Below are 26192 nucleotides of genomic sequence, written 5' to 3'. Positions count from 1 at the left end.
TGTTTTTGGGATGAGATACCAGCAGTTTGTACTATGATCTGAAGGCTCTTCAGCTTTAGAATCATTTAAATTGCTCTGCTATGCAGTATTGTTATACAGTATTTACCTGTAATATTTAATATTCCTTGGGGCAAAAGGAAAACTTTTTTTTTACCAGGAATGTGGTCTGTGTGGTATACGTCTCGATGCACAAACATTCGGTTTGTTCTGAATGGATGTCTGTCTCTTCATGGCACGTACTGTATAAATATATAATCCCCTGAAGACCTCTGGTGTGATGTAGTGTCATAAAAAAAACATGTGTACCTTGTGGTTCTGTGTGGTCTGTGATTCAGTATGGCATATAGCAGATATGATGTAGTGGGATAAAAGACTTTATACATGTTTAGGATGGTGCATGGCTTGTACGTGATGTGGCGTGGAACACTACAATACATTACGAGGCACGGCCTATGAAGTCCTTTGAGATAAAGGGCTACAAAATGTTTTTCTGCTTTACTTCATCTCGTCTTCATTTAGGTTTATGTGTTTGGCAATATCCATTATCATTTATCATACAATAGATATACAGTAATTTTCACCCCTCTAACATGTGTCGCACATTTACACACACACCTGAAACACAAAGGGTCCAAATGGCCTTAGTGTTGTAGCCTTCAACTGTCACCTACACAGTATAGCCTTCAACAGAGAATGTATTGCTTTAGACCATAAACCAGAGGCCTTGGGCAGTGACAGAGAGCACTGTGTGTGAGAGCAGGGGGGAGAGAGAGAGAGACAGAAAGGTTCTGAGCACCAACAAAGTGACTGCGTGTGTGTGTGTGTGTGTGTGTGTGTCCGTCTCAAAAACAACATGCAGTGTGTGTTTGAGCAGTTATATATGTAAGTGTGTGTGTGCACACGCTTGTATGTGTTTGTTCGTCCCTATTGTGCTGACGCAGGTGTTGCCATTGACGACAGAGTGGTCACAACAGAGCCCCGAGTCGAATAAGGATGCGTGTCTGAATACCAATCAGATTTCTCGTGGGACATAAAGCGGCCAATGGCAGATATCCATCTAACCTCCAACCTATCGTCTGCCCCTTTGCGGGATTAACCAATCACACAGAATCAAATGCGGACATGCTTTGACTGGCATATAATTTACAACACCTCCTACGTGAATTATTATCAACCCATTTCAATTATGCAAAAATGCTTCTTAACCAACTTTGTAAATGCTTGTAAGAACTGCTGATTTATATCAATTAAAATTAAAGCGAATGCATGAAATTCAAATGGAGCGAAACCTTCAAGCTGGTTCAGGAAGGAAACTTGGGCTGTGCTGCTAGGCTGCAATACTCCACATACTTCTGCATAGCGCTAATTCTTTACAGTAAGGCAGAATTTCAGCTCACATGCACTTATCACTCCTGGCTGTGTTGGTGCTGCTGTTGCTTGTTTAACATTTCATAAGCCCCCATTACACCAAACCTATAACCTGGAGGTTTCAAGTTCCACTTTTGTAACTTGACGGGTTTTCCCCAAATTTTAGCTTGGGTATGCAGAGAGAAAAACAGCATCAATACTAAGTATTGCTTCTTCACATAATAATAATAATGTATTGCAAGTGTGCTTGCTGATTTAAATTGCTTTATAATGAACTCTACAATTAGAAAGTAGGAACTATTTTACTTATTACTTTTTCTATAACTACATGTACAGGCAATATGTCTCTATGGTTAAAGTGAGTTTGTGTACTACCAGTGATGCACTTTGATATATGTGTTTTGGAATTAATTGATCTCTCTTCACACTAAATTTGAATTTGAGAATTTGACAGCGATAGAATCAAAATGAAGACTTACCTTATTGGGATTTGATGCAGTAATTATCCACACACACTGTGCGTTGTTCTCATATTGAATTGGGAAGTTGGGAGATGTAAAGGTTCCTGATGGCCCCTGAAGATTACTGCCACAAGTCTTCACTGTGGAGAGAAAACAAAGCAAAACAAAATAAAACATAATGTCATTGTTTTAAAAGCAACCGAAGCATTAATATTGGTTTTAGCAACAGTAATTGTAGGCTGTTGAGTCACCACACAACAAAAGAGTGACAATTAGCTTTATAATTAAACCATTTAGGTGATGTTTAGCCAGACATATTCAGGATACAGCCTGCAGCAAAAGTGTAACAATTGTGGGTAACAGTTCAAGTTTAGAGGAGAACAATTAAAGTGGATTTAGCACAGCTGAGAGATGCAAGGAAGAAGTACTGTGACAGAAAGGAAAGAGAAGAACAGAAAGGGGAAAGAAGAAATGAGTCAAGTGCAGACAGGTACAGAAAGAGGAACAGAAGGTCACATAGATGGTATTGATATTGCCAGCAACATCTCTCTGGATAACAGTGCTTAATTGGAAGCTATTGGGTGTGAAATACCACAGGATTAGCTAGAACTGTAGTATTGAGTGACAGATACATTCACCTGCAATTTGCTGAAAGTCAACAACTTCGCTTTACTACAGGTGTTATAATTACAGTCTGTCTTAAAAAAAAGAGGTGAAAAAAGTCAACCAGAGGTAGGAAAGTGTAAAGTGGAGATTCTCTCTGCTGAGCCATAGAAATTTACTTCTTATTTTAGTCAGTGCCTGTGCTGGAACCCCTTACAAACTCAAACACTAATGCTGAAGTTACACTTAGTGAAGTGTTGAAAATGACACATGCTAGGTGTTCGATAAACCCACTAAGCCTTTATTAGGCTTTGTGTTCTGACTAGATGTGATAGAGAACCTGCCTGTCTGTCCTTGGGTCGTCCTGTTAGAGTTGGGAGGTAATTTTCTGGTTGGTTTGAAGCACCGTTTGTTCCTTAATTAGTTTGTTCAGTGGCAGGCCATAAGAATACGTACAGTTAACAGCCGCACAAACACAAACACACACACGCACACACGTGCTCACAAACCCCTAAAACAAAAGAATAAGCATCAACGCTTAAACGCGACGGTCTCATTTTAGAAGCGGGCGACAAATGTACGTATTCAGCCGAGCTTATATTGACACACAGTGCACAAGAGACAAATGCACGTAGCATTGCGAAATAATTGAGTATATATATAGATAATATAGATCCTTACAAATGGAAAGTCTCAGACAAAAGCCCACTCCCGACTGTAACTCGGTGGTCAGAATGAAGGAAAGGGACAAATAAAAGAATAAGAGCCACAACATGTTTGTCTACGGGTCTTTTTGTGCTTGTGTGTGTGTGTGTGTGTGTGTGTAATGGACTGCAACCGTGAAGTCCTGTAAGAGAGTGTCAGAACAAGTACAACACCCCTTAGAGACAACCTTATATTGTTCTTTTCTGTTTCTATCTTTCTCTGTCTTACTGTCGACGAGATCTTTGCAAGAGTCCCGCCTGACCATACCCAGTTGTTTCGTGTTTCTCTAATTCTCATAGCATCCTCAGCTGACCTGCTCTAGTGTTTAGCTCACAGCAGTTTATACACAGATAGATATGTAGAGATAAAGTGTGTTTTTGTGAACGTGTGTGCACGCTAGGGTTGCACGTGAGAAATGATTTATCTGAATGTCTCGAGACTTGTGTGTAAGCTCGTGTTTGCGAGTGCACTGACAGCTCAATCAGCGTGTCCTGAACGAATGGCCAGCCCATCACCGTGCCCACAGCAAAACGGGCATGATGTTGCTATAGCAATAGCGCACAGAGAGACTTATCACCAGAATTACCAGAGGAGCTAACATCGCATAACTGACGCTGAACTCCATCTGTCTCTCAGCCTGCATCTGTCTGTCTTTCGCTCGGTCTGTCTCTCCAGGTCTTTTATTTTCATGTCTTAGTCCCCTTATGAGCCATTGAATGTAGCTCATGATTTACGTAACGCTCTATCGTTTGTTCTCAGTGTCTCTTCATTAGCTTTCATACCTATTTTTCTTGCTTTCTCTTCCTGTGTCTTTTGGACGTTTCACCTGGCAGTGGGGTGCTGTGCTGATATATATTTCCATTTAATACTACTTTGTACTACTTGTCAGAGGCAACTGTTATATTTTCTACCGCACTAAACTCTTGTAAAGGTCTCATCATGTGTTAAGTTCCTAGTAAATAATTGAAATATGACCCATATGATGATCACATACATTTTACATGTTGTTGTAGATAAAACTATTTTCCAGTGTTGAGCTTAAAGCAACTAAAATTACACCTCCTCCCCGATTTTTAACTCGCTACAACAACAAACCCATACTGTTACTCACAAAAACTCACTTACAGTATATTTTCAAGAACTAAAATTGATATTTGACATAATAATTTCTTCACAATACCTCAATTAAGAAAATTCCTGTACATTTAACATATCATGAAAACTATAACTCAGCAAACTGTTACTTAACTGTGCTTGCACATCAACACAATCCTGAATTTCGATGACCTTAACTGTGTTTGCTCTCTTCCTCGTACCTCCCTAACACCTGAGAAAGATAGGGTTCTTTCTTTGCCGTAAAGTCTGTGTGACAGAACCCAAAGTTCATAAAAATCAATCTGATAAGCCTGTTTTAAAGCAGCCATTTTTGCATGGAATAGTAGGTAAACACAGATGTTGCTAATGACATTAATTAAAAAACTGTGTACCACAATACAAATGACCTTTCGTTATTACAATTACTAACACCTGTGTTTACCTGCTATTTTGTGCCAGAATGGCTGCTTTGATGTAGGTCTGCACCCACAGTTTTGGATCCACAGGTGAGAAATGGGCGGTGGAAACCATTGCAGCATATGTGTGTATGAGGTTGGCATCTTAGCTTTCGGCTCTGGAGTCAGTTTTGTAGAATATAGGTGTGAAAAATGATTTTATTTTAAATACAAATTTCTATTCATACATATTCGTATATTTTTATGCAAAACAGTTTTACCAAGCCATCAGAAATCTAATTAAATTCCTGGCAAACAGAAACCATATCACCCGCCAGTGTGTCTGAGCTTAAGGTGGCTAAAACCTTGTGAAGTTACAGAACTGGTTTCTAGAGATATCTGGGTTTTTAATTTCAAATGTTTCATTATTTAGAAAACATATATGTCATTTGACCCACTGTTAATATACACACAGTATGCTGGATTGAAGACATTTGACATGTATTTATAATAGCACAATTGTAATGCCTGTCAGTGTGTGTAAGTTGAACGTCTGTCTCTGTGTTTCTCTGTATCGCTTTCTCTTCCTCTCATAATTATTTATGTTGGCACACAGTATACAGGGTTTAAAGCCAAAAGAGCCACACTATCATTGAAGCGATAATGAACTGCAGATCAAATTAAAAAGAAGAAAAAAGTGATGATAAATGCATATTGCTGAAATCAAGAGCGTGGTTAAGTAAATGCTTTAGGCAGGAATAGTACGGAGTGTGTGTGTGTGTGTGTGTGTGTGTAACAACATATACACTTTGTTTTTATATTTTCAGATCAAGCAGAATCCCCCAGGACTCTCCCTCTCTTTTTCTGTCTCTCACTCTATCACACTTAGACAAACACGCTTACCCACATAAACCATTGGGATGTGAACCAAAATTAAATGGTGTTCCAGGCAAGAAACACATTGCCAAAGTCCATAGTGTAGCTCCAACGCCCTTGCAAACATCTCTCCAAAGTTTTGTTTTATGGATTCAGAGCATAACTGACGCACCCCATAAGCACTGGGAACATTGCTCTGAGAATGTTTTTGAATTTTAATACTGTTTAGCTTCACAATATTTTGGCTCAAAAGAGCTTCCTCCAGACTGATTTGCCTTACACTCAAGGTCTATAACTCTGCTTTCTCAGCAGGGTGGCCTTTGTGGTTAGTGAATCGTCCCCACAGTGGAAGCTTAGCTTCAATCATCCATACTGCTATACCCGCTGAAGCATACCAAGGACACTTAACCCTTAAGAGTTCCAAATTATCTGCCTGGCCTACTCACTGCACCTCAGACAGCATAAAGAGCAGTGGATGTTAGGATGCCTGGGTCATTGACCCAGGGTTTTTGAGTCTATTATATTATTTATCATTTCTAGTCTTTGGTTTCTTTGTTAGAGTTCTGTATTATGGTTTATGTCTCTGTGTAATCCTTAGTTGCTGTCTCCCCTGTCGGCTATATCTCCATGTCTGTGTCTGCCCTGGTCCCACGTCTCTGTTCCCTCTGTAGTGCCTGCCTGTGGGTCTGTCTGTAAGTTCAGTCTGTGTTATGTTTCCTGTTTTACTTTGAAAGTCCGTGTCTCATGTAAATGTGTCTGGTTGTGCTTCCTTTGTCTCGTTAGGCCTGATTTGCCCCAGCTGTGTTTCCCTCCTGTTACCCATTCCCTGATTGCTCCTCTGTGTATTTAAGCCCTGTGTTTCTCTGTGTCCGTGTCGTGATCTACCCTTATTTAGCTGTGTGTTCTGTCTGCGTAAGTGTATTTTGTAGTCCTAGTTTTGTTGCCCTTTTGAGTTCACGTCTGTCTCCGGAGTCTGCACTTTGGGTCCTTTTCCTGCCTGCACACAGCCGTTTCATAACAGTGGATGAGAGACAAGTCACACAGAAAATGCAATCGGATATCAAATCAGATTTTTTTTTTTTTTTTTACAATTACACCTTTACCATTAAATTTCTATTAGTTTGGCTTACATATTGTGCACAGGCAGTTTAAAGTAAACTTTTTACTATGGAGTACCAGAGGACACTGAGCTTTGATCTCAGGAACCAGTCGCTGTCCATCATAAATTGCTTACGAGCGTCTTACCTGTGTTCTACCTGTGAGCTATTGCGGCTGCCTCAAGACTTGTTGTCAGTAAAAAGACAGTATCCCCATGACATCAGCTGCCTGCAGCATTAAACATTTAACAAGTCATTAAGTGAAGGTTGCGATGTTGTTGTCAGTCTTTGTAGGTCCCTTTAATCTCGACAAGCAAAGAATGCAAAGAGTGAACAAAAAGAGGTAATACTGAAAAACTTGTGATTACTTTGGTTGCTGGCAGATTTAAATGGTTGCCTGTAGTTTACATTAAAAGATATCTACCTGTCTGTAAACACATGCCAATGGTTGTGGAGAGACATTAAAACTATAGCTAGTGCGAAACAGAGATTTTGAAACATGCTGGTTGCAGCGGTAAGGCCCAACTTTTACTATGAAAGTGAACTGGTTCGTGTAACACTTTTTCAGGATTCACTAATGCTCATCAAGTAGTTAGCGAATCTTTACTGACAAGTTGGCACCTTCCATGCAAAACATGACAAAACATAACTGCAGGAATCTGTTAGTGTCCAAAGCAATGGCATGGTAGTTTTTGGTGCATTGCACTCTTGTGACCAGTTTCACCTATCGGCAGCCAGCAACCTTCAACAACCATTTGCCAACCAAATGGACAATAGACATTTGTCCAAGGTCATTGACTGTTATCTAGGCCTAAAATCCAAATTACCAGTGCCAGTATTTGATACTGAGCTAAGCATGTTAAGAAAAGCTGAACAGATTCAAGACAGTTCAATTTTTCCTAATAATGAGGTAAAGATTACAACTTGGATTATGATAACTGAGGAAACATCCTGACTAAAGTTAATTTCTTGGTAAATAAATGTGACTTGATTAATTGTTGACATAGTTGACCAAGGACACAGGTAATCTAAAACAAACTTCTAAATTGTTTTTCATGGAAAGAATCAGGGCCATTTTCTTATTGAAAAAAGGGAAAAACTTTTTTTACTCAACTAAGAAATCTATCAAGTTTGAGTATAAATTCAATTTTTTTAAAAGCTGTGTCTGTATCAGGTTTGTGTCAGATTAGAGATCAGAAGTTTCTGCAGGATGGTCAAACTGACTCTTTTAACAGGCTGTCTACAGGAGCAGATAGATTGACCAATGGACACAGACAATGATTGATGACATCATTAAGCTGGAACACAGTGTTCCACTGGCCCTCGTTCTGGTTGGAGCTTTAATGGGTACACACACAAAAAATTGGGTAGACACACAGACACTAACACACACGGAAAAAAACGCACACACATACAGAGCAATGCCTGCGCATTACGGTTTCTCCCCTTTTCTTCTCTATTATTGGAAATCAACATATGCGCATGTGAGTCTGTGTCTATCCAGCTGATATATAGCACCCTTCATTGAGTCAGTATATTCAGGCAGATCAACTGAACACCCCTGGAGTTCACACACACAGAGACAGAGAGAAAGAGTTGGCTCAGTGGCCTTGCCATCTGTCCATTAATCAAGGTGCCACATGGACCGACTCCCTCTTTCTCTCAGTCTTTCTCTCTCTTTCTCTCATAAAGTGGTGGACAGAGGGACATTGCAGTTTGATGGCTTATTTTATACTTTTTTTTATTTGGTTTTGTATTTGTTCTGTTGTATCTAATAAACTGATTACTGTTCTGTGTCCATCTTGCAGTTGTTGTTGGTTTTTTTCTTAAAATATATATCTATCAACCTCTTTCTGGTGGTTATACTGTTGGTATACTGAGAGCAGATTTCTGCAAACACTTTATTTTCCACATAATGTTCCAAAAGAGACATTTAGCTGTATTTAAGTGTTTGACAGGAGTGACCCTTTAATAAGTCAGCTGGCTTGATGCTTCCTGACAGATTGCCTCTCTCAATGTTATTCATGAGTTTCCACTTTAGCTATTGGCTGGTTGGCTGTAAAGGTCAAATCTGAGCTGTGTTCAGTTAAACACGGCCCTTATCTCACACCGTTTTGTTCAACACAATGAAATAAAGTAACCTAAAGAGGGACACTTTTCTCCGTGAGGTTCAAATGTTTACTTGCTTACCTGTTGAACTCTCCTTTGCCAGCGGAGGTGCAAACAGAGGCATAGGGCCATTTTCATTGGGATCAAGTACAAATTTTTGCGCCTGCATCTGTTTCATAATTGCGTGGATTAAAATGAATGCACTGGCGCCAAAGTGGAGAGCAGTGCAGGGTGGTGTTTATATATTTGGAGCCTGATTTTTTGGTTGGCTGGTGCATTTTTTAATAATATTTAATTGGAATTTCCACCACCTCAGAGAATCTCTTCAAACACTGTTGGTAACCTAACAGATTAATTTGTTTATCAGAATATGAACTCAATTTTCGATGATTTTCTGTTGGAGTTGTAACTCACACAAATTGCATGTTTACACAGTTGTTTGGAGTATTCACTTTACTACAGAGAAATATAGTCCACTTAGGCGCAATGTAGTAAAAACAAGATTGTTATTTCCATCTGCAGTAGTTTATATTTAGCTGGATGGCTCTGTTCTGGGACCTCCTTGCCATTCTACGCACATATTTACAAAGCTGGATGCAGCGAGAGCAGCAGAAAGATCTCCTGGTCCGTAACAGAGCAGATGCGACACTCATTAAGACAGATTCAAGACTGAAAGGAGTGGCTCTGGTGGATGTGGGTTGCAAAGCGGCTTGCTAATGCCACAGGCGGTGAAATCAGCTGTAATCAGCTGGACTGTGCTTGACTTTGTGGCCAGCCCGTATCTCAATTATCTCAACTATCCTCAATTTGATTGGCTGCAATAAAAAAAATTGTTCATTGTATAATGTTACTGAAGTTGTAACACTGTAACAAATTTTTTCTCACCACGAAGGATAAAGAATTTCAATTACAATTAGAAACAAATGATACACAAAATAAAGTAAGCTGATTGTCCATAGCTTGACAACCATCACCTAAAAAATGGTAAATGGTAAATGGCCTGTATTTATATAGCGCTTTACTAGTCCCTAAGGACCCCAAAGCGCTTTAGAAAAAACACATCATCACTACAGCTGTTGTCATATTAGCCCTTTTATTAACTCATGCAGACCCACTCGAGCTCCTCCTCCTGATCCTCTTGCCACTTTGTAATTTATATAGCACCAACAACAGCTGCCTCAAGGTGCTTTGTATTGTGAGGTAAGACCCTACAATAACACAGAGAAAACCCCAACAATCATATGTCCACCTATGACCAAGTCATTGGCAGCCGTGGGAAGAAAAAATTCCCTTTTAAGAGGAAGAAACCTCAGGAAGAAACAGGCTTAGACAGGAGCAGCCATCTGGTTGGAGGTGAAGACAGGGAGAAAACATTTCCACCAGAACTAAAACTGAACCAAAATGAAGCAGTCACACATGAACTTGTATTCAGTGTAACAGGCCCGAAGAATCCCCGTATCCTTTGATATAGCACCTACTGCTGCACTGCTACTGACTGTTAAAAAAGGAGTTTTCCAAAGGTAGAAAATAAAAAGGCATCAAATAATGATGATAGTAACAGACCACTTCTAGACAACAGAAAAGGCGATTCTGCTCTCAGTCTATTAGCTCAAGATGAACCTGCCTTCGCCTTTAAGGCAAGCGAGAAAGGTTCAGAATTTCAATATTAGATTTTCGTCTGTGAGGGATTCTTTTTTGAATAGCTTTATAGATGGAGCAGAAGTCTTTACATTCTTCTGCCTGCTTTTCAGCTAAGCCATCAAAAGCTTTTAATGTATATGTACCATGTTTACAGTTGCAGAGTATTGTGGTTAGTGTTTTCTGGTTTTTATTTCCTGTGATCCTGGCATATAGCTCAAAATAAGCCTCAGCATTGTTGTCAGAAAGATGTGATTCTCGTATTACACGCACTTTGTCCTTCAAACAACCTCACTGTGGGTTTTTCTCGGATTTACGGAACTTTTGAAGATGGACGCCTTTCTGTTTCACTGCTTCAGCAATGCCGGAGAGACACACGCTGGGTAACAGTTACGCACAGCAGTGCTGGGAGGAGTAGTGTCACAGAAAAGTTCTGCCACCCATTTTTAACAATATTACAGTCACAAGCAGCACAGGTAGTGGGTCATTCAGTATCACCTATGATTAATAAAGGTACATTTGTCAGACATAATGTACAGAATGGTGAACATTAAATATAACTGTTCCTATTGTTGGCCTCTGAACATAAGGTGGCAAGAACTGCTTTTAAACAGCTTATAGGTGGGGACAATGTTGGAGTAACAGTGCCCTCCATTGTGAAACACTTAAAACAACAAAGATCAGCTGGCAAAAAAAATGACTAGTTACTTAGCAACAGCAACGAAACAGGATGGTGCACTCTGTCACGGTTTTGTCAAAAAGTTGTTCATGGTTGTTTTTTTCTGTATTTCTTTTCTTCTTCTTCTTCTTCTTCTTCTTCTTCTTCTTCTTTTTTTTTTTTTTTTACTGTGTATTATACCCACCAGAGCTTTAACAATGCACACCTGCTGCTCTGAAGTTACAGCAGCTCTGCGGAAATGTCTCACTCTGCCCACACGCTTTTCCTGCAAATATCCCTGCTGACGAATGGCTCTGTTTCCCAGTGATAGAGGTCATCCCATTTAACCACTCACTGCTCCGAGGGACAACACCAGTGACTTAAATGTCATTGGCAGTCATCCTTTGGGGAGACTTTAGCCCCTCATCACATCCAGGTAAATGTAAGGCTTGATTGGCTTAATGTCAGTAGCTGTATTTAATTGCTCATTATAAAATATTTAGTGATAATGACTCCGTGTTAGCTATTAATGATGATAAAGAGCCAATCAAAAGGTATTAGCACTGTAATATCTCTAAAAATGGGTTAGATGGTAATAAGGCTGATTGGTGGGAACCAACAAGTTATACATGATATATTCTACCTGCTTAAAAAGGATCTGTGCTCACACAGTACCAAAAACCTTAATGATGGTCACTTCCCGTGTTTGGTTCACAAGAGAAACCTGAGGCTAAAGTCGAGGCACGAGGTCATATGGTGACCAGCAGGCAAGAGACCACGACCAACAGCTGGCTAACACCTGGAGGTCCTGCTCAGGTATCTCTGAGCAAGACACTTCATCCCTCCTGAACGCTACAGTGCAACTCACCTTTTGCCCAAAATGTAACTGTTGTTCATATGTTGCTTTTTATGTTGGATTCAGTCAGTTTTAATTCCAGCGAGACTGTGATTTCAGCCTAAAGTAGGTGTGACATTTTCCAGCGTCTCTCTACCCTCTTTCTTCACTTTTTCGATTTCTCTGCCCCCACTTCTTAGTTCCTTTTGTGTCTGTATGTTAGTAATTATTAGTTAGAGGTTCAAATATTCCACTCTCACACACACATGCATGCCCACGCACACCCGCACACACACACGGACCCATGCCCAGAGAATATTGGTTTTTATGTTAAAGTATGTGTCTCCAGCCACGGACTGAAGCCAAGTGAAGGAAGACATGACAAACGACTTTGGCATTTAACATGACAGACGCCCTCTCTCTCTGTCTCCCTCTTTCCATCTTTGTGTGCGCGTGTGTGTGTGTGTGTTGTAAGTATGAATCTATAACAGTAGCAAATGTTAAAAAAAAATCCAGAAAAAGAAAATCAAACATTCTCAATGAGGTCAATGATTAAAGTCTGTAGTCACTTATGTAACCATATGCAGAGTGATTGCATAACTTGTGTCACCTAAAAATAAATTGTAGTGGTAATTGTGTTTTTTCATTTGTGTGCTATTTTAATTAAGATCAAATCTGGTGCTTGTGTAGAGGAGTGTTTACACCCTACTGTGTTTACTTCATTTGAGGTCCTAAACAATCACTATCATAGCTCCCCTGATGAAAGCATACAGCCGTAGCATGTTACTGAGTCGCTACACTGCAAACATTGGATTATACTTTGTTTTGTTTCATAATTTTATAGCTAACGGCTTGAAACAGTAATGGGATTTTCGTTCCACTGTAAACTCAGGCCTGTTCAACTCAAACTGATGATAAGCCAAGGTAACTGACTGACCACAGTTACACATGCACATGCACATGGAGTCACCCATGGACAGTTAGCAGGTTTCTTATTTCATATTTGTGATTACAGCAGATTTCTGTATGTGTGCCTGTGATGTATATGCTGGTGTGGGTACACAAGGAAGGCATTTCTTACCTTTGCAGACAGGTCTGTGGTCACTCCATGCTGCAAACACTTCTGCTACTCTCTGGCAGCTGATACTTTTGCTGCCCTGTAGAACATAGTCTTCTCCGCAGCTAAAGTGCACCACACTCCCAATGCTATGCAAAATGGAAAAAAAAACCCACACATAACATAGTGTAAGAAAAAAAGAAACACAGGTATAAAATGTTTATGCTGCAAACATTCTGTACAGATGTGCATTTGTGCATTTCTGTTAAAAAGCAACTACGCCAGTGTTTTTCAATTGTACCTGAAGTCATTGCCATGGCGTTTTCCATTCTCTGGCTCTCCTGGGTCTGGGCAGGAGTTAGAAGCCTGTCTCACACCGCCTTCATTTACTACACAGAGAGACAGACAGGTGGAGAGCCGAGGAAACACGGTTTAGATGAAGACAGACAGAAGAAGTATTTGGTTCACTGGATTCCACGAGCAATCTTTCTCTGAAGTAAAGGTTTCGTTTTCTGACTGCTATACATTATGAAACTCATTTTTATGCTCACATAAATACACTGTATTTTGAGATTTACCATCAAATCAACATGGTACTGCTTCAATGCGCCCTCACATCTGTCATTCCTCTGAATGACAGATGTGAGGGTGCCTTTAGTTTTAGCTTAGGAAATCTGCCTGCTTTATCACTCATTCGCTTTACAATCAGCAGCGAAAGAAAAAAAAAGTTCGACCTAACAGACAGGCTAGATGGTGGGGTGGGCTGTAAAGGATGACACAGCACTCCAGACACGATCTTAATTCTCTCACAGACGAGCTAATCTTGACAGTAACCCTCCAAACATCGCAGAGGTAGAACAGAGACAACAGACAGGACTGCACAAACACTTTCAGACTGCAACATCAGGACAAACGTGGATCTGACAGGATGAATCTTTACTCAGTATCTCTCTTTAATTATAAGACTGCTGTTGTACTGTTTTTCTTCTGTTTTTTTAATCATTTTCCTTTTGTCTTTCGGTCTGTCCCCTTTGCCCCCATCTATGAATAAAATAACCTCATAGCAGACCGTTTAGACCTTCTTCTTTGTGCAGCAACAGTTTTACTTTTTTTAATGAAACACTGCTGCTTTTTCTGTCCCAAAATAAGGGACGCACCACGTACCACAGAGCCATTTCTGGTACATCGCAGCAAAGCAAAAAGTATTAGTAGTAATACGGTATCTTAATGAGCTGCATTCCATTGATGTTCTATTTCGACCCACGTGAGAGGATATTTCCTTAATGAGATCAGGGTGAGGGTAAACTTATTTAAATTACCCTCGCGTTTCTCGCAGTTTTTCATTCAGACCAGTGAATACAGAATTAGGCCCCTCTGAGGATTTTTGAGTTTTTTTTCTTCTGCTTCTTCCCAGTCTGTCATCCTTTCCTAATGTCTAGTGTCAGCAGAATATTACTAGAGGCAGAAATCAGCCTGGTGTGCTTATTTATTTCAGCTATAGAGCAAATAAAACAGCCCGTGGTGTATTTTGATATTCAAATGCAAGGACTGATATTCAATTTAGAGGGAATAATAGTTTAGTGTGGTATAATAATCAGTTTATTTTTAAAGCATAGAGTAGACAACAGTGCGGCACTGTTCTCTTGATTACTAATTTCATTAGGATGATTAAATTACGAGCGGAAGAACATAATTCTATTTGTGTTATTTGGATGATGAATATAATATCAAAATGATTATCTTTTTTTAACTTTGCATGTTTTAGTTTTGTATTTTATTTATGTGTATAGGTTTTGCTGCTCTAATTAGTCAGCGTCCCGCTCATCTAAAGAAAGGCTCTTTGCAATGAACACAGGTTAAAAAAAAGAAAACGAAATTTAAACAAGCTTTTTTATTCAAGAACGCTTACAAAGTCAACTAGTCTCACTGTTTTGGAATTAAAACTCCCTTGCCGCGTTGTTTAAGATACTTTCTGGTAATTTTTTAGTGTTCTGCACTGACTCTTGTTGTAAGACAATTGCTGGTGAAAACTGATAAAAAAAAAAAACAACCCAAACTTTTCTCTTATCTTAACCCGCCCGCAAAAGCCAGACAACCCAATTAGGTGTGACAAACACTGGCCAAGTGATAATACTGCCCATTTCTGTTTTCACATAAACACCTTCCCACCCAGGCTGTCTGGGCTATCTGGCTAACATGTATGTACATGTGTAGTCTGTATCAACAAACCCAGCAGGTGGTTGGTGTGCAGCTCTGTGTGTGTGGATTTGTTAGAGTAGATACTTTGTTGCTTTGTTGGAGCGGCTAATTTGACCATCTGGACTATTAACAGTACAACAGAGGGACTGGTTACAGTATCAGTTCTGTGTACACACAGACAAACACACAAAGCCCACAAAAGTGAACCCACAAATATATACATACATGCACATATACAGAACCACATCTAAGCGCACACGCATGTGTACATGGGCACAGACTGACACACAGACAGGCTTTATGCTTCACTGACGAGTTAAACCAGTTAGAGAAGAACAAATTAGCATCTGAACCAGTCAGAGCCAGACTAATTAACATACAGTACACATTCATATGTGTAGAATCAAACCTCGACCATGGCTCTCCAACCTGTCAAGGAAACTGATGGATCCGCGATGTGCTGAGCCACCACGCTGCGCCTAGCTCAGAACATCGCCTCCCCATCAGCTCATACAGTATTTAAGGCAATTACACACAAACATACAATCACATAAACGCAAGCAAATAAGGAAAACGAGCAAAAAAATTACCAATCATGCAAACTAATTAACAAGAAGCAAGGCCATCATCTTGGTGTATTTGCACGTACGGTATTAGTCTCTCGCTCTCGTATTAACACTTATGTGCACTTATCTTCTCATGTCCTTATAGTGTGCAAAAAAATGCATGACTTTGAACCTTCATCTGCATATTTGTGAGTCCATGCAGGGTGTTTAGACTAGGTGGCAAACATAAAAGCATATAACCATCAACACCATTATAGCACACAGATAACTAACCCTCAAAGAGTTGCATAATGTCTGCGCATACGTGTGTGATGTTAGATGACCGAATAGAGACGCTATAGTAAAGAAGTGTGAAAGAAAGTTGGACTTACATAAAAAATAAATCTATGTATCAAGTTAAATGTTGAAAAGTGAGCTCTATTTGCTGGTAATAGCTCTGCTTTTTGTGCATATTCATAGAATGTTGAAAGTTATAATTGTAGAGAAAAATGTAATCCATGTAGCCAAACAAGTGCACTACATTAACAGGGAAGCTCTTATACTTATTATGAGTGCATCCTTGTTATTTTGGAAAGGTTCTAGATATAGACTGCAATATGTAATGGCACTTTACCTTTCTACCAAATCATCACACATCATGACATAATACATTTTATAAAGTGCAGAAATACATGAAATTGTCTTGGGAGATTTTTTTATAAACCCAACAATGGGTTTGAGACCTCAATGATTCATTTATAAAGGTTTGCAGGCTGTGAGAGAAGAGAAGAGAAGAGAAGAGAAGAGAAAGAGAAGAGAAGAGAAGAGAAGAGAGAAGAGAAGAGAAGAGAAGAGAAGAGAAGAGAAGAAGAGGCAGGAGTGGTCGGTAAACAATATTAACTACAGCTGATTCACATTCCTTGAGCCTAAAGCAAGACCAAAACAAACCATGATTAAACTTATCAGAACAAGCAATGATTAACTATATCAAAGCAAGCAATGAAAAAGTGGGACAGCATGACCAAAATGCATATACAAAATATCAAACAACAAAAACACGCAGCAGTCAAGCAGAACACAAAAGCATGGCTCTCGTAAAGGCTTTCCAACACATTTATGAGTTTAAAAAGATCTCATTTTCACATCAGGGGTCAATTTCAGCATTACGCTTTTGTAAATTGTTGCAATCAAATGTCATTTAATAAATAAGAAACACCATTAATTTTGTATTACTAATAATAAGAAGCACAAATGTGTTGAACATAATAGCCCTTATTAAGAGACAAACTTAACAAAAGTAAAACCAAATTAAAAAACAAACATAAAAAAGCCAGTCCAAGCTAACCAAGCCATTGCAAGTTAGTTCATTAGCCAAAGGGACATTAAGATGTGAACTCACATATTGAAAACTTGTTGCTGGAGTCTTTGCCAGGGAATAATTTAACGCCCCGCGATTTAAAATCTACTGATCGCTTCACTGCAGAGGAGAACAGAAAACAGAAAAGAGAAGGAAAATCAGAACAGATTGGATAAAGTGGGAAAAAAAATTTTTGACCTAAAAAAAGGATTTTTTTCTTTCTTTTAAATGGCAGATTCTTCTCCCTCACAAAACTGAGAGAGAGAAGAGCAGAGCAGAAAAGAAAGTTACAAATGCAAAGTAAACTTGAAAAAATGGTGGAAACACACAGCTAAGGGGGCACAGAGAAGGCGAGAAGCCGAAAGGGGAAAGAAAGTTGGAGAAATGGGTTCAACAAAAGCACCATTCAGGATTTTTTGTTCATAAGAAGCTTAATCTTTCTCTCTCTCTCTCTGTCACTCATACACATACATCAGAAGTGAGGCTGTTTTTGCCGGAAGCCCCATCATATTTTGAACAAAAGCTGGTAAAGGAAAATTGCAGCTTTAATCAAAAGGACAATGATGCAGCTCTGTAATCAAAGCATTCCGATAATGGCACGTTACAAAATAGATGGTTCCTTTAATCAGAGTAACTCCCAGACAAGAAGGAACAAACTGAGGGATCCCTGTCGGCATGAGCTCTGTTTTCTAACACTGGTGACATCATTCGATTGCAAGGTTGGTGATGTTGTGCATGTGCATTAGTACAGTTTAGAACATATGATTACAAGGTATAGACGCTAAATTAATGGGTTAATAAGTGATTTGATAAAATAGTAAAAAAATCAAAACACTACGCTAATCTAATTTTGTTAAAATAAATGAACACATTATCAACATAAATAATGAAAACACAAATATATCTTGTCCTGAATGACAAAGTACAGTGACAAATCACTTTAACGAATGTCTGATAGAGCGGCTGACAGATATTGCTGTCATTAAGACTTGACTAATCCACTGAAGGATGACAAATGGCGAATGAGTTAATGTTCAACAATTATCCGAATGCTATACTGTACAACGATTACACATACGCACATATATCACTGCTATTATATTAAAAGCAGTTCTATTACATCATGTGTATTTTATGTCAGCAATAACCCCAACATTATTCTCTATGTAGATACATGAACATATCATGCGTCAGTGATACATGCCTGTGTTGTCCATACTGATTAATGCTCCAGGGGTGCAATATTGTGTTACCTTACCAGCAGGTCAATTTCAAGTGCTCCAAATGATAGTGTTGTATCCACGCCAAGAGTCAGAGATATCAATCCTTATTTACAATCAATGCTAAGCACTTACTTAATCTTAAAATATGGATAATATGGTCAATACATTCTCTAAGCTGGGTAAAAATAATACTGTATTCATGCCGTTAACACATTAACACATTATTACTCTAAGTCTAAACACCAGCAGACAAAAATATGGGCTAGATGAAATGGTTTAAAATAATTGTTTAACTTAAACATCTGCCTCACACAGGCCTTAAGACCAGTCAGGGATCCCCATGTAACCACTGGTTGCCAGAGAAAAGTATGTAGTTGGCAACTGGTTGGCAAGAGGTTGCTGGAGGACAGACTTTTAAATTATGTATCAATATGTCAAACTGATCACGAACAAAACAAACAAATAAATTTTAGAACACTTTGTGCCATAAATTCTCTTGTTAATGAGACTTCTCCAAGCAAATGATGTCTCAGAGCTGCTTAGGGCTGCCTCTGTGCACCGCACATACATAAATGCAAAAACACTGACTTCACAGCAATCCACCTACACAAAGAGTTTCATTTATTATTCCTGACTATTCCTGATTCATAGCTATTTAAGATGGGGGTGGGGTGGGGGGAGGGAGGGGGTTCTTGATATCTGATATAATAGCAGCTATCACTTAGATAAAAAAAAGCAGATTTTATAGTTTTTATTTATATAATATAATCAGCAGTGTTTTCATGAAACCCCCCGCTCTTCCTAATATTTCAAAGTCATTATTTTTTTAAAAATATTCTGGAACAACAGCTGTATTTTATGATGAGAGTGAAGTGAATACATTTTCCATTCCACTGCATACAGACATGACATCAAAGATTTAATGACTTTTTCTGACATTGGGTGGCTTATTTGATGCAGAAAAGTCGTATAAACAGTATAAAACACAAAAGGGATAAGAAACAATAAAAGTGCAGAGTTGGCGTTACTGCCTTAATATAAAACTGAGGTTTGAAAATGTCCTGATTGTCATAAATTAAGAACATTAACTGGCAAACTCGTGCTGCTTTTGACAACTGGGGAAGTTGCAAAACAGATCAAAGTCTTACAATCAGGCTTGAAATGCATCCTCTTCGGTTTGGCAGCCAAATATGGGAGTCTGGGCCAAAAATAGTTAAAAGTCAAATTTGTTTTTGCCTATGTAGATTCATTCAGTGTATCAAGCCCTGTTAATATGCATCATAAAACCTGTCCTGTGTGACTATGTATCAAAGTTAAATACGCCCATGTTAATATTCTAGCCTAAAAGCAGCAGCTCTACTGCAAACAACAGATGGAAGGGGCAGATGCATTTATGTAAACCATATTTATGAAGTAAAGTATTTCATATATGGAAAACTATATTCAACAAGCAAAAGCACAACCAAGAGCTCAGCTTAAGTTTCACAGCAATAAATTAGATGCTGAAGCTACATATACAAAAAAGAGAAGGAAAAAAAATCAACTGAACCATGTTGTGTGGGTGTGATGTAGGCCTGATGCTTTTCAGACCCAAGTTAAAATCTTTTGTTTTTTATTCCTTGAGCACAACAAAAATAAATACGAAAAAGCTACAGCTACCTTGTGCAGAATCCAGATCAATGAGTCACCATTTTTTTTTAAACATTACCAGTCTGTTACCTACAACACTGTTTGTTTTTCCTACAGTAGTTCTTAAAACTGGTAGTGTGGAGCAGAGAGAGTCTCTGTGCCAATGATTCAGACAGATAGGCATCGAGCACTTTGATTGAATTTACCAGCTTTGGACTAGATGCTCATCTTGGGTATTTTAATGTACCTGCATGGGAAAGCAAACATTTACCGTTGTCTAGACTGAAGGCTAGGATTTATAACATAGATGTATCTGTGCTTGTTTCTCTACTCAAACGTTCCCATGGTTAATGTGAGAGTGAATGAGGAATTTTAAATAAAACTCACTGAATAAAAAGTCAAATAGGTGATGTAGCTGACATGTACAAATGACCAATAAATAAAAAAGACCGGGTAGGCCGAGCCTCTCAGTCTTTAGCGCCAAGGCTTTGGACTAGTCTCCAACTCCAACTACGCTTTGCTGACTCTGAGGACTCCTTTAAAAAGCAGTGAAAATATTTTTTTTTAATAAAACTTTCTGTTGTTTTCTTTTCTGTATCTTGCATTTGTGTTGCTATTAAGTATATTTTTAAGTTATAATATTACCCTTTGTTATTCTGTGTTGCTGTACAGAGCTTTGCGCTTGTGAAAAGCACAGCAAATAAACTTTATGGTGCAAGACAGATTGAAGTAGTACCTATTGTAATTAGAAATTGTTAGATTTAATGATGCACTTCATAAGATTTTTAAGTGCTGAATTTTCATATATGTGAAGAACATTTATTTGAATTCATATGTTTAATAACAATAGCAATTGCACAGTAAGTAAAATAGGTGGCCTGAGTGTTTGCCTGTATTAGCTGGGCACAAGGAAATAATCGAAATATTGATTTGGCAGAGTTGGTTGGTAATGCTGATTATATTCTTCTCCCTACACCTAGTTAATAATAATTTGAATATGCTCAATTAAGGAGCGTAATTAGAAGACGTGAATAATTATCAGTACTGTAGAATTGCTATTTTGTAACCACAGATGAGCAATACTATTACATCACCAGAGTGAGCCTATGTAAACAACTGACATTAATTCAACAAAGTACATTCCTAGCTAGCCTTACAGTAATGACCCCAGTGCTAACAGCCCCTTTGATACAGGAACAGCAGAACACCAACTCAATAATGAAAGCCAGCACTGGTAAAATGCAAGCTCCCACAATAATATAAAAGATGATTAAGGAGTAGTTCATAGATTTATGAGCTCATATGATCCCCCTGAGGCCAGCAGTGTCTCTGTACTCAGTTTGACTAATGGTTCTTAAGCTAAGGCTGACAAGAAAAAGGATTTGTGGATTTATTTACACAAAAACCAAATTGTACGCTTTACATGTGCTAAATGCTCTCCTCTTCCTTGGCTGTAATTATGCAGAGCACTTAGAATTTCAAGATGTGTGCACTTGATCACGAGCAGGTTTGAGACACTGCAAGAGTCATATCAAAGGTACCATGCAGTCAACAATATCAAATATGTCAACCTCCCTGAGGGGTATACTGTTTCACTGCTAGAGTTGACTAATGTTTCTGCACCACGGGTTGACTGGAGTTTCTTTTGTACTGATTGACTTATTTTGTTGTCATAGCACTGGCTGACTGATAATGCCGTCAGTTGTTCATTAAGGGCCAATCACAGCCCTGCAGACACAGAAACTCATGAATACGTAATGAAGAGAGATGATGGGAGGATGTGATTGGTGGGCTGTGCCGTGGGGAAGGAAACAGATTGCTCGTACCTGACACGTGCATAGACAACGGGCAAACAGGCGTGCACACAAACATATGCTTAAATCTAAGCAGACGCGCAAACTGCCACGAGACATCGTCATACAACAGACAGATCTGTCAGCTTAAGCTGGACATTTGTACAAACAGGAACGCACACTGGTAAATCCAAAGAATTGCATACAGAGCAGAGGACAACAGAAATGGCGAGAATCCACACACACACATGCACACGCAGAAACCAGACGCACATTTATACTCTTAGCACACACACAGTGACACACATATTCTCAGCCAGGTGTTGAAGGTGTAAGGTTAGACATTAAAGCACAGAGCCGTGCAGAGAAGAATGTCAACCGAATACTTAATTAATAATGTAACACTTCAATATTTGTTAAACATCAACTATGCTTGAGGCCTTACTTTCCCTATTGGATTGGGACAGCTTTAATATAGAAAAACTGAACACAGGATCATAAAGAGTTATAAAACAACAGCAAATAATGGAGGGGAAATGCAGGTAAAATAGCGCACATCTTGTGCTCCAACAACAAAATTAAACATTTCCAGTAAGCAAAAAGCCAATCAAGTGTATGCCTTGCCACGGTATATTGGAATTACGGTGCTGTTTCTAAGCAAGTACAGAGACACAATCTCTCTACAGCACAGTACAAACAGGAGGAGGGAGGATAGCTCAAAATTCCTCATTCACTTCAACAGGCCGACAGGGGGCAGACAGGCTCATCGCAAGAAACCAAATAAATAACTATGGTAGATGCACCTTTGCAGAGTTTTCTCAGATTTAATTGAACTGGAATTGAACTGGGTTACAATTACATTTCAATTCAAGAGGGATCCTGCTAAAATGGATAGCCTTTCTTTATTTTTTGTAGCAAAAAAAAAAACTGTCACAGGTTGGGGTTGGACTTTAAAATCCCAATAAAGTGCAGAAACGGGAAGATTGTGTGACATTTTCATTATGCTGATGCAGGAGTTAAAAATGCTTTCTAAACATTAAAATTTTGGATGCAGAATCAGCCTATTGATTTAGAGGTGCTACCTAGAATTCAAACAGCCAGGGAAGGTCAAAGAGAGCAGTCACGCAAACACTCTCCCTCCGTTATGTCTTGAGGATTCATCTTCATGGATTACTCACGTTATACCTTAAACAAGCTAAATTGGCTAATTCCCCAAAACTTAGGCACAACATTTCCTGCAGACTACAAAGTGGGGTAGTCTCTTGTGTTTTGCCATGAATATAGGGGTCTTACTGTTACTGAAAGCTGCACAAGTTCAGAATTAGAGCTGATTAGAGCTTCTAAACTTTACTGTGGCATCATGGTTTGTCTCCAACAAATATCTCTAGTCTTGGTTAGGCTTTTTCATTCGTCTCATTACTAAACAGAGCATCTCGAGGAACAAAGAAAATAAACACACCTAGCCATATTTTGGCAGAAGTGTATGGAAAGCCAGGTTGTCTGGAAGCCTTTTTATGATTGTTTGGAATCTGTCATTACAAAAATTTGAAAATGCACCAATTAACAGTGTGATACCCCTGGACTCATAGTCAATTTTATTCTGGCAAAACAGAAAGTACCATGTGCAATGATGAAAAGAGGGGGGGAAAGACTCAAATTCAGAATCGGGGCAGGTGCGAGCAAGTCAAAGCAAAATTTGCAGGAACAATGAAAATTCATGTACGCAGCACATTTAGAAATGATGGTATGGTATGGACTCTCAGATCACCTTCCCCGTGAATCACACCATTTTAGTAATAATTAGCTTCGCCTCTGTTTTGTGTGTACCTACCTATTTTCCTAATATAGTGAACACATTTTCTTATATGTTTAAGATATTTTAAAACGGGAGCTACTGCAGCATTGTCAGGATCCTTCCACCCTCGCTTTCTAAAATGTTAATGCTCATTAATAAGAGTCAGGCATTACTTCTCACTGTTCAGACTGAAATTTGTACAGTAAATGGAAACCCTGGCAAGTATTCAATTCACTCGATGGCTTGCCGACGGGCTTGTGATTGGCTGACCGCTGACAACATTAAACATATGATTAACTGGATATGGATAACTTTGTGAATGACAATTAGTCTACTTGAATCTAGCTAGTTTCTATAATGTGGAAATATAATATAATAATTTGTTTCAATGGGCTAACTGAAGGGCTCCCAGGACTCTTATATGTTTTATAAGTTCTTGCTGCTGTAGGAATTTATTAAGATGAAATTATAAAATCATAAAAATGTTGAATGAGAGTAAATGTCCTGAAAATAGAGTAACTAAACAGAACTGCTTTGGCTGCAAAGCCAGTAACAATAGGTAGCCTACTTTCCTTCGTTTCCTTAATGTGTCTGTCACACTTGTCACACAGACGGCTTTTGAATGAATGAAGACAAAATACATTCACCTGTTTATGAAGAGTGGGTGAGTCAGGAGTCTGTACTGTTTTGCTGCATTTCTTTCCTTTTCTTGCATGTCAACTCCCTTGCTTTGTATAGATTGCCTTGGAGTAGCTCGGTACTCCAAGGCAATCGTTTGAATGGATTACTGAAGCATGTAAATAAATGATCAAATGCAGCTGTACCTGGAAGCTGGATCATTTGTTTTTCTAGGAGTGAGCCAACTGCGCAGTCCCCTAGCTTAGCCTCTCAGTGGCTGAAATGGCACAAAGTCATTATGGTGCCTATTTTGCATATTAGCAAGAAATAAAGAAAACAAAATAAAAATAAAACCAATAAATAAATAAATAAATAAAAACCAAAAAAACAAAACAAAAAACCTTGGCTTGTCTATGCCATGGTGAGTTGGTAGACTACATACAGGAATGTATAATAAAATTATGAAACACACAAAGGTTGATGTAGAGGTGTGCAATGAGTGACTGCTATTATAAAACATTAATTGCACAGGTTTATTAGACAATGTTAATAACTCTGTCAGCTGGATTTTAAGCCCCGTTTCGGCCTGAAATCCTCAACACCCATGTCAACTCCCTTGCTTATACTTTTAATTTCTATAATGTGTAGAAATTAAAGAGAACTTGTGCATAAATTAGGCAGATGTACAGTTTTGAGTAATTACAGTTTAATTATTTTAGCAAATGTGCTAGGCTCGATACACAAATTTCACCAAAAATACTAACGCCCTTCTACTGTATGTTCTTTAAAATAAGGTAGGCGACTTCAGACCAAACATGCACCTGTGGTTAATGTAAGCAAACCTGCAGAGAAAATGCAACATTTAGAAAACTTTGCAAGAAACAGGGCTCAAATTCTTCTTATTTGGGTAGAGGAAAAACCATCCATCCATTTGCTTCCGCTTCTCCTTTTCAGGGTCGCTGGAGCCTATCCCAGCTGTCATAGGGCGAGAGGCGGGGTACACCCTGGACAGGTCGCCAGTCTGTCGCAGGGCCAACACACAGGGACAGACAACAATTCATACTCACATTCACACCTAATGGCAATTTGGATTTTCCAATTAACCTATCCCCACAAGCTGCATGTCTTTGGACGGTGGGAGGAAGCCGGAGTACCCGGAGGGAACCCACACAAACACGGGGAGAGCATGCAAACTCCACACAGAAAGACCCCTGATGTTGGAATTGAACTCAGGACCTTCTTGCTGTGCGGCAACAGTGCTAACCACCATGCCACCGTGCTGCCTTTTTAACTTAAATTCACAAAGTGGCAAGGAAATATGAAGTGGACTAATATGTTAGCTGAGTGGAGATCCATCATGTTACTAAGCCCTGTTACTGTGGTACAGTCCAAACTAGTCCCTGCTGGTCATTCTTCATTCATTACATTATATTGTGCAGTAATAAGTTTTAGATGACAAGACCATTTGCTTTACAGTAAGTTAACACCATGACTTTTCCCAGCTTTTCTTTCAAATTGCAATCAAGTACAAAACTTAGATGTTAGAAATTAAAGGGCAGCATTGTCATCGTTATTGTTATGTAAATATAGAACTTGTTAGACTTAACACTTTATGTCTATAGACATGTAAAAAGGTGGAACTAGCCGCTGTCTTTGACAAACTCTTTGAGCACTGTCTTAACTAAGCAGTTATTATAAGCTCCATATTTTTGTATTTGATGCATTTGCTTGTGGCTGACTGACTGTACCTTAGTGGCTGCATTGCTGAGTAGAAATGTGACTCACTGGTTGACTGAAACCATATGTGGCATCTGGCTCACAAGATGTCCCCATTTTTTTTTTTTACCTTATTATACTGTGAATGTTTTTCTTCTTTTCACGTGGTCCTGAAAATTCTGAAAGTTAATCTATTTAAAGCCTAAATTCCCTGTAATGCTGTTTGGTTGTTGCAATTTCTCTTTGGCCACTGACAACTGAGGGTTTAATTGACAACCTGATCCACTCGTTTCTAGCTTTGAGGGAGAAGAGCTGCTCATGTTCTTTTTTTATTTAACAGGGAAGATGACTTTGAACTTCCTATTTTCAGCTTTAGCCTCGGGTGTATTTCTAGGGGGTAAGAACATACTGCAATGCACT

At 38.9% G+C, this 26192-nt stretch overlaps 1 protein-coding gene across 8 annotated transcripts in view; it reads right to left on the bottom strand.

The window, feature by feature from the left end:
* Positions 1 to 26192, bottom strand: part of csmd3b (CUB and Sushi multiple domains 3b) — a 380853-nt gene that overhangs the window by 114497 nt on the left and 240164 nt on the right. For 5 of the 8 annotated variants that reach the window (XM_040020932.1, XM_040020933.1, XM_040020934.1 and 2 more), the window contains exons 7-10: positions 17041 to 17118; positions 13199 to 13286; positions 12922 to 13046; positions 1848 to 1969 (exon numbers count right to left, since the gene is read on the bottom strand). In XM_040020932.1, the coding sequence (XP_039876866.1) occupies positions 1848 to 1969; positions 12922 to 13046; positions 13199 to 13286; positions 17041 to 17118 (413 nt within the window). Of the gene's footprint in view, positions 1 to 1847; positions 1970 to 4386; positions 6060 to 12921; positions 13047 to 13198; positions 13287 to 17040; positions 17119 to 26192 lie in introns of those variants that run through there. The other 3 variants (XM_040020936.1, XM_040020940.1, XM_040020939.1) reach the window with 2 other exon arrangements.

Source organism: Simochromis diagramma, unplaced genomic scaffold (assembly GCF_900408965.1).
Source record: "Simochromis diagramma unplaced genomic scaffold, fSimDia1.1 OVJJ01000753.1, whole genome shotgun sequence".
Classification (NCBI taxonomy): Eukaryota; Metazoa; Chordata; class Actinopteri; order Cichliformes; family Cichlidae; genus Simochromis; species Simochromis diagramma.
The sequence above is the reverse complement of the archived record's forward strand: the minus strand, read 5'-3'. Positions and strand labels throughout refer to the sequence as shown.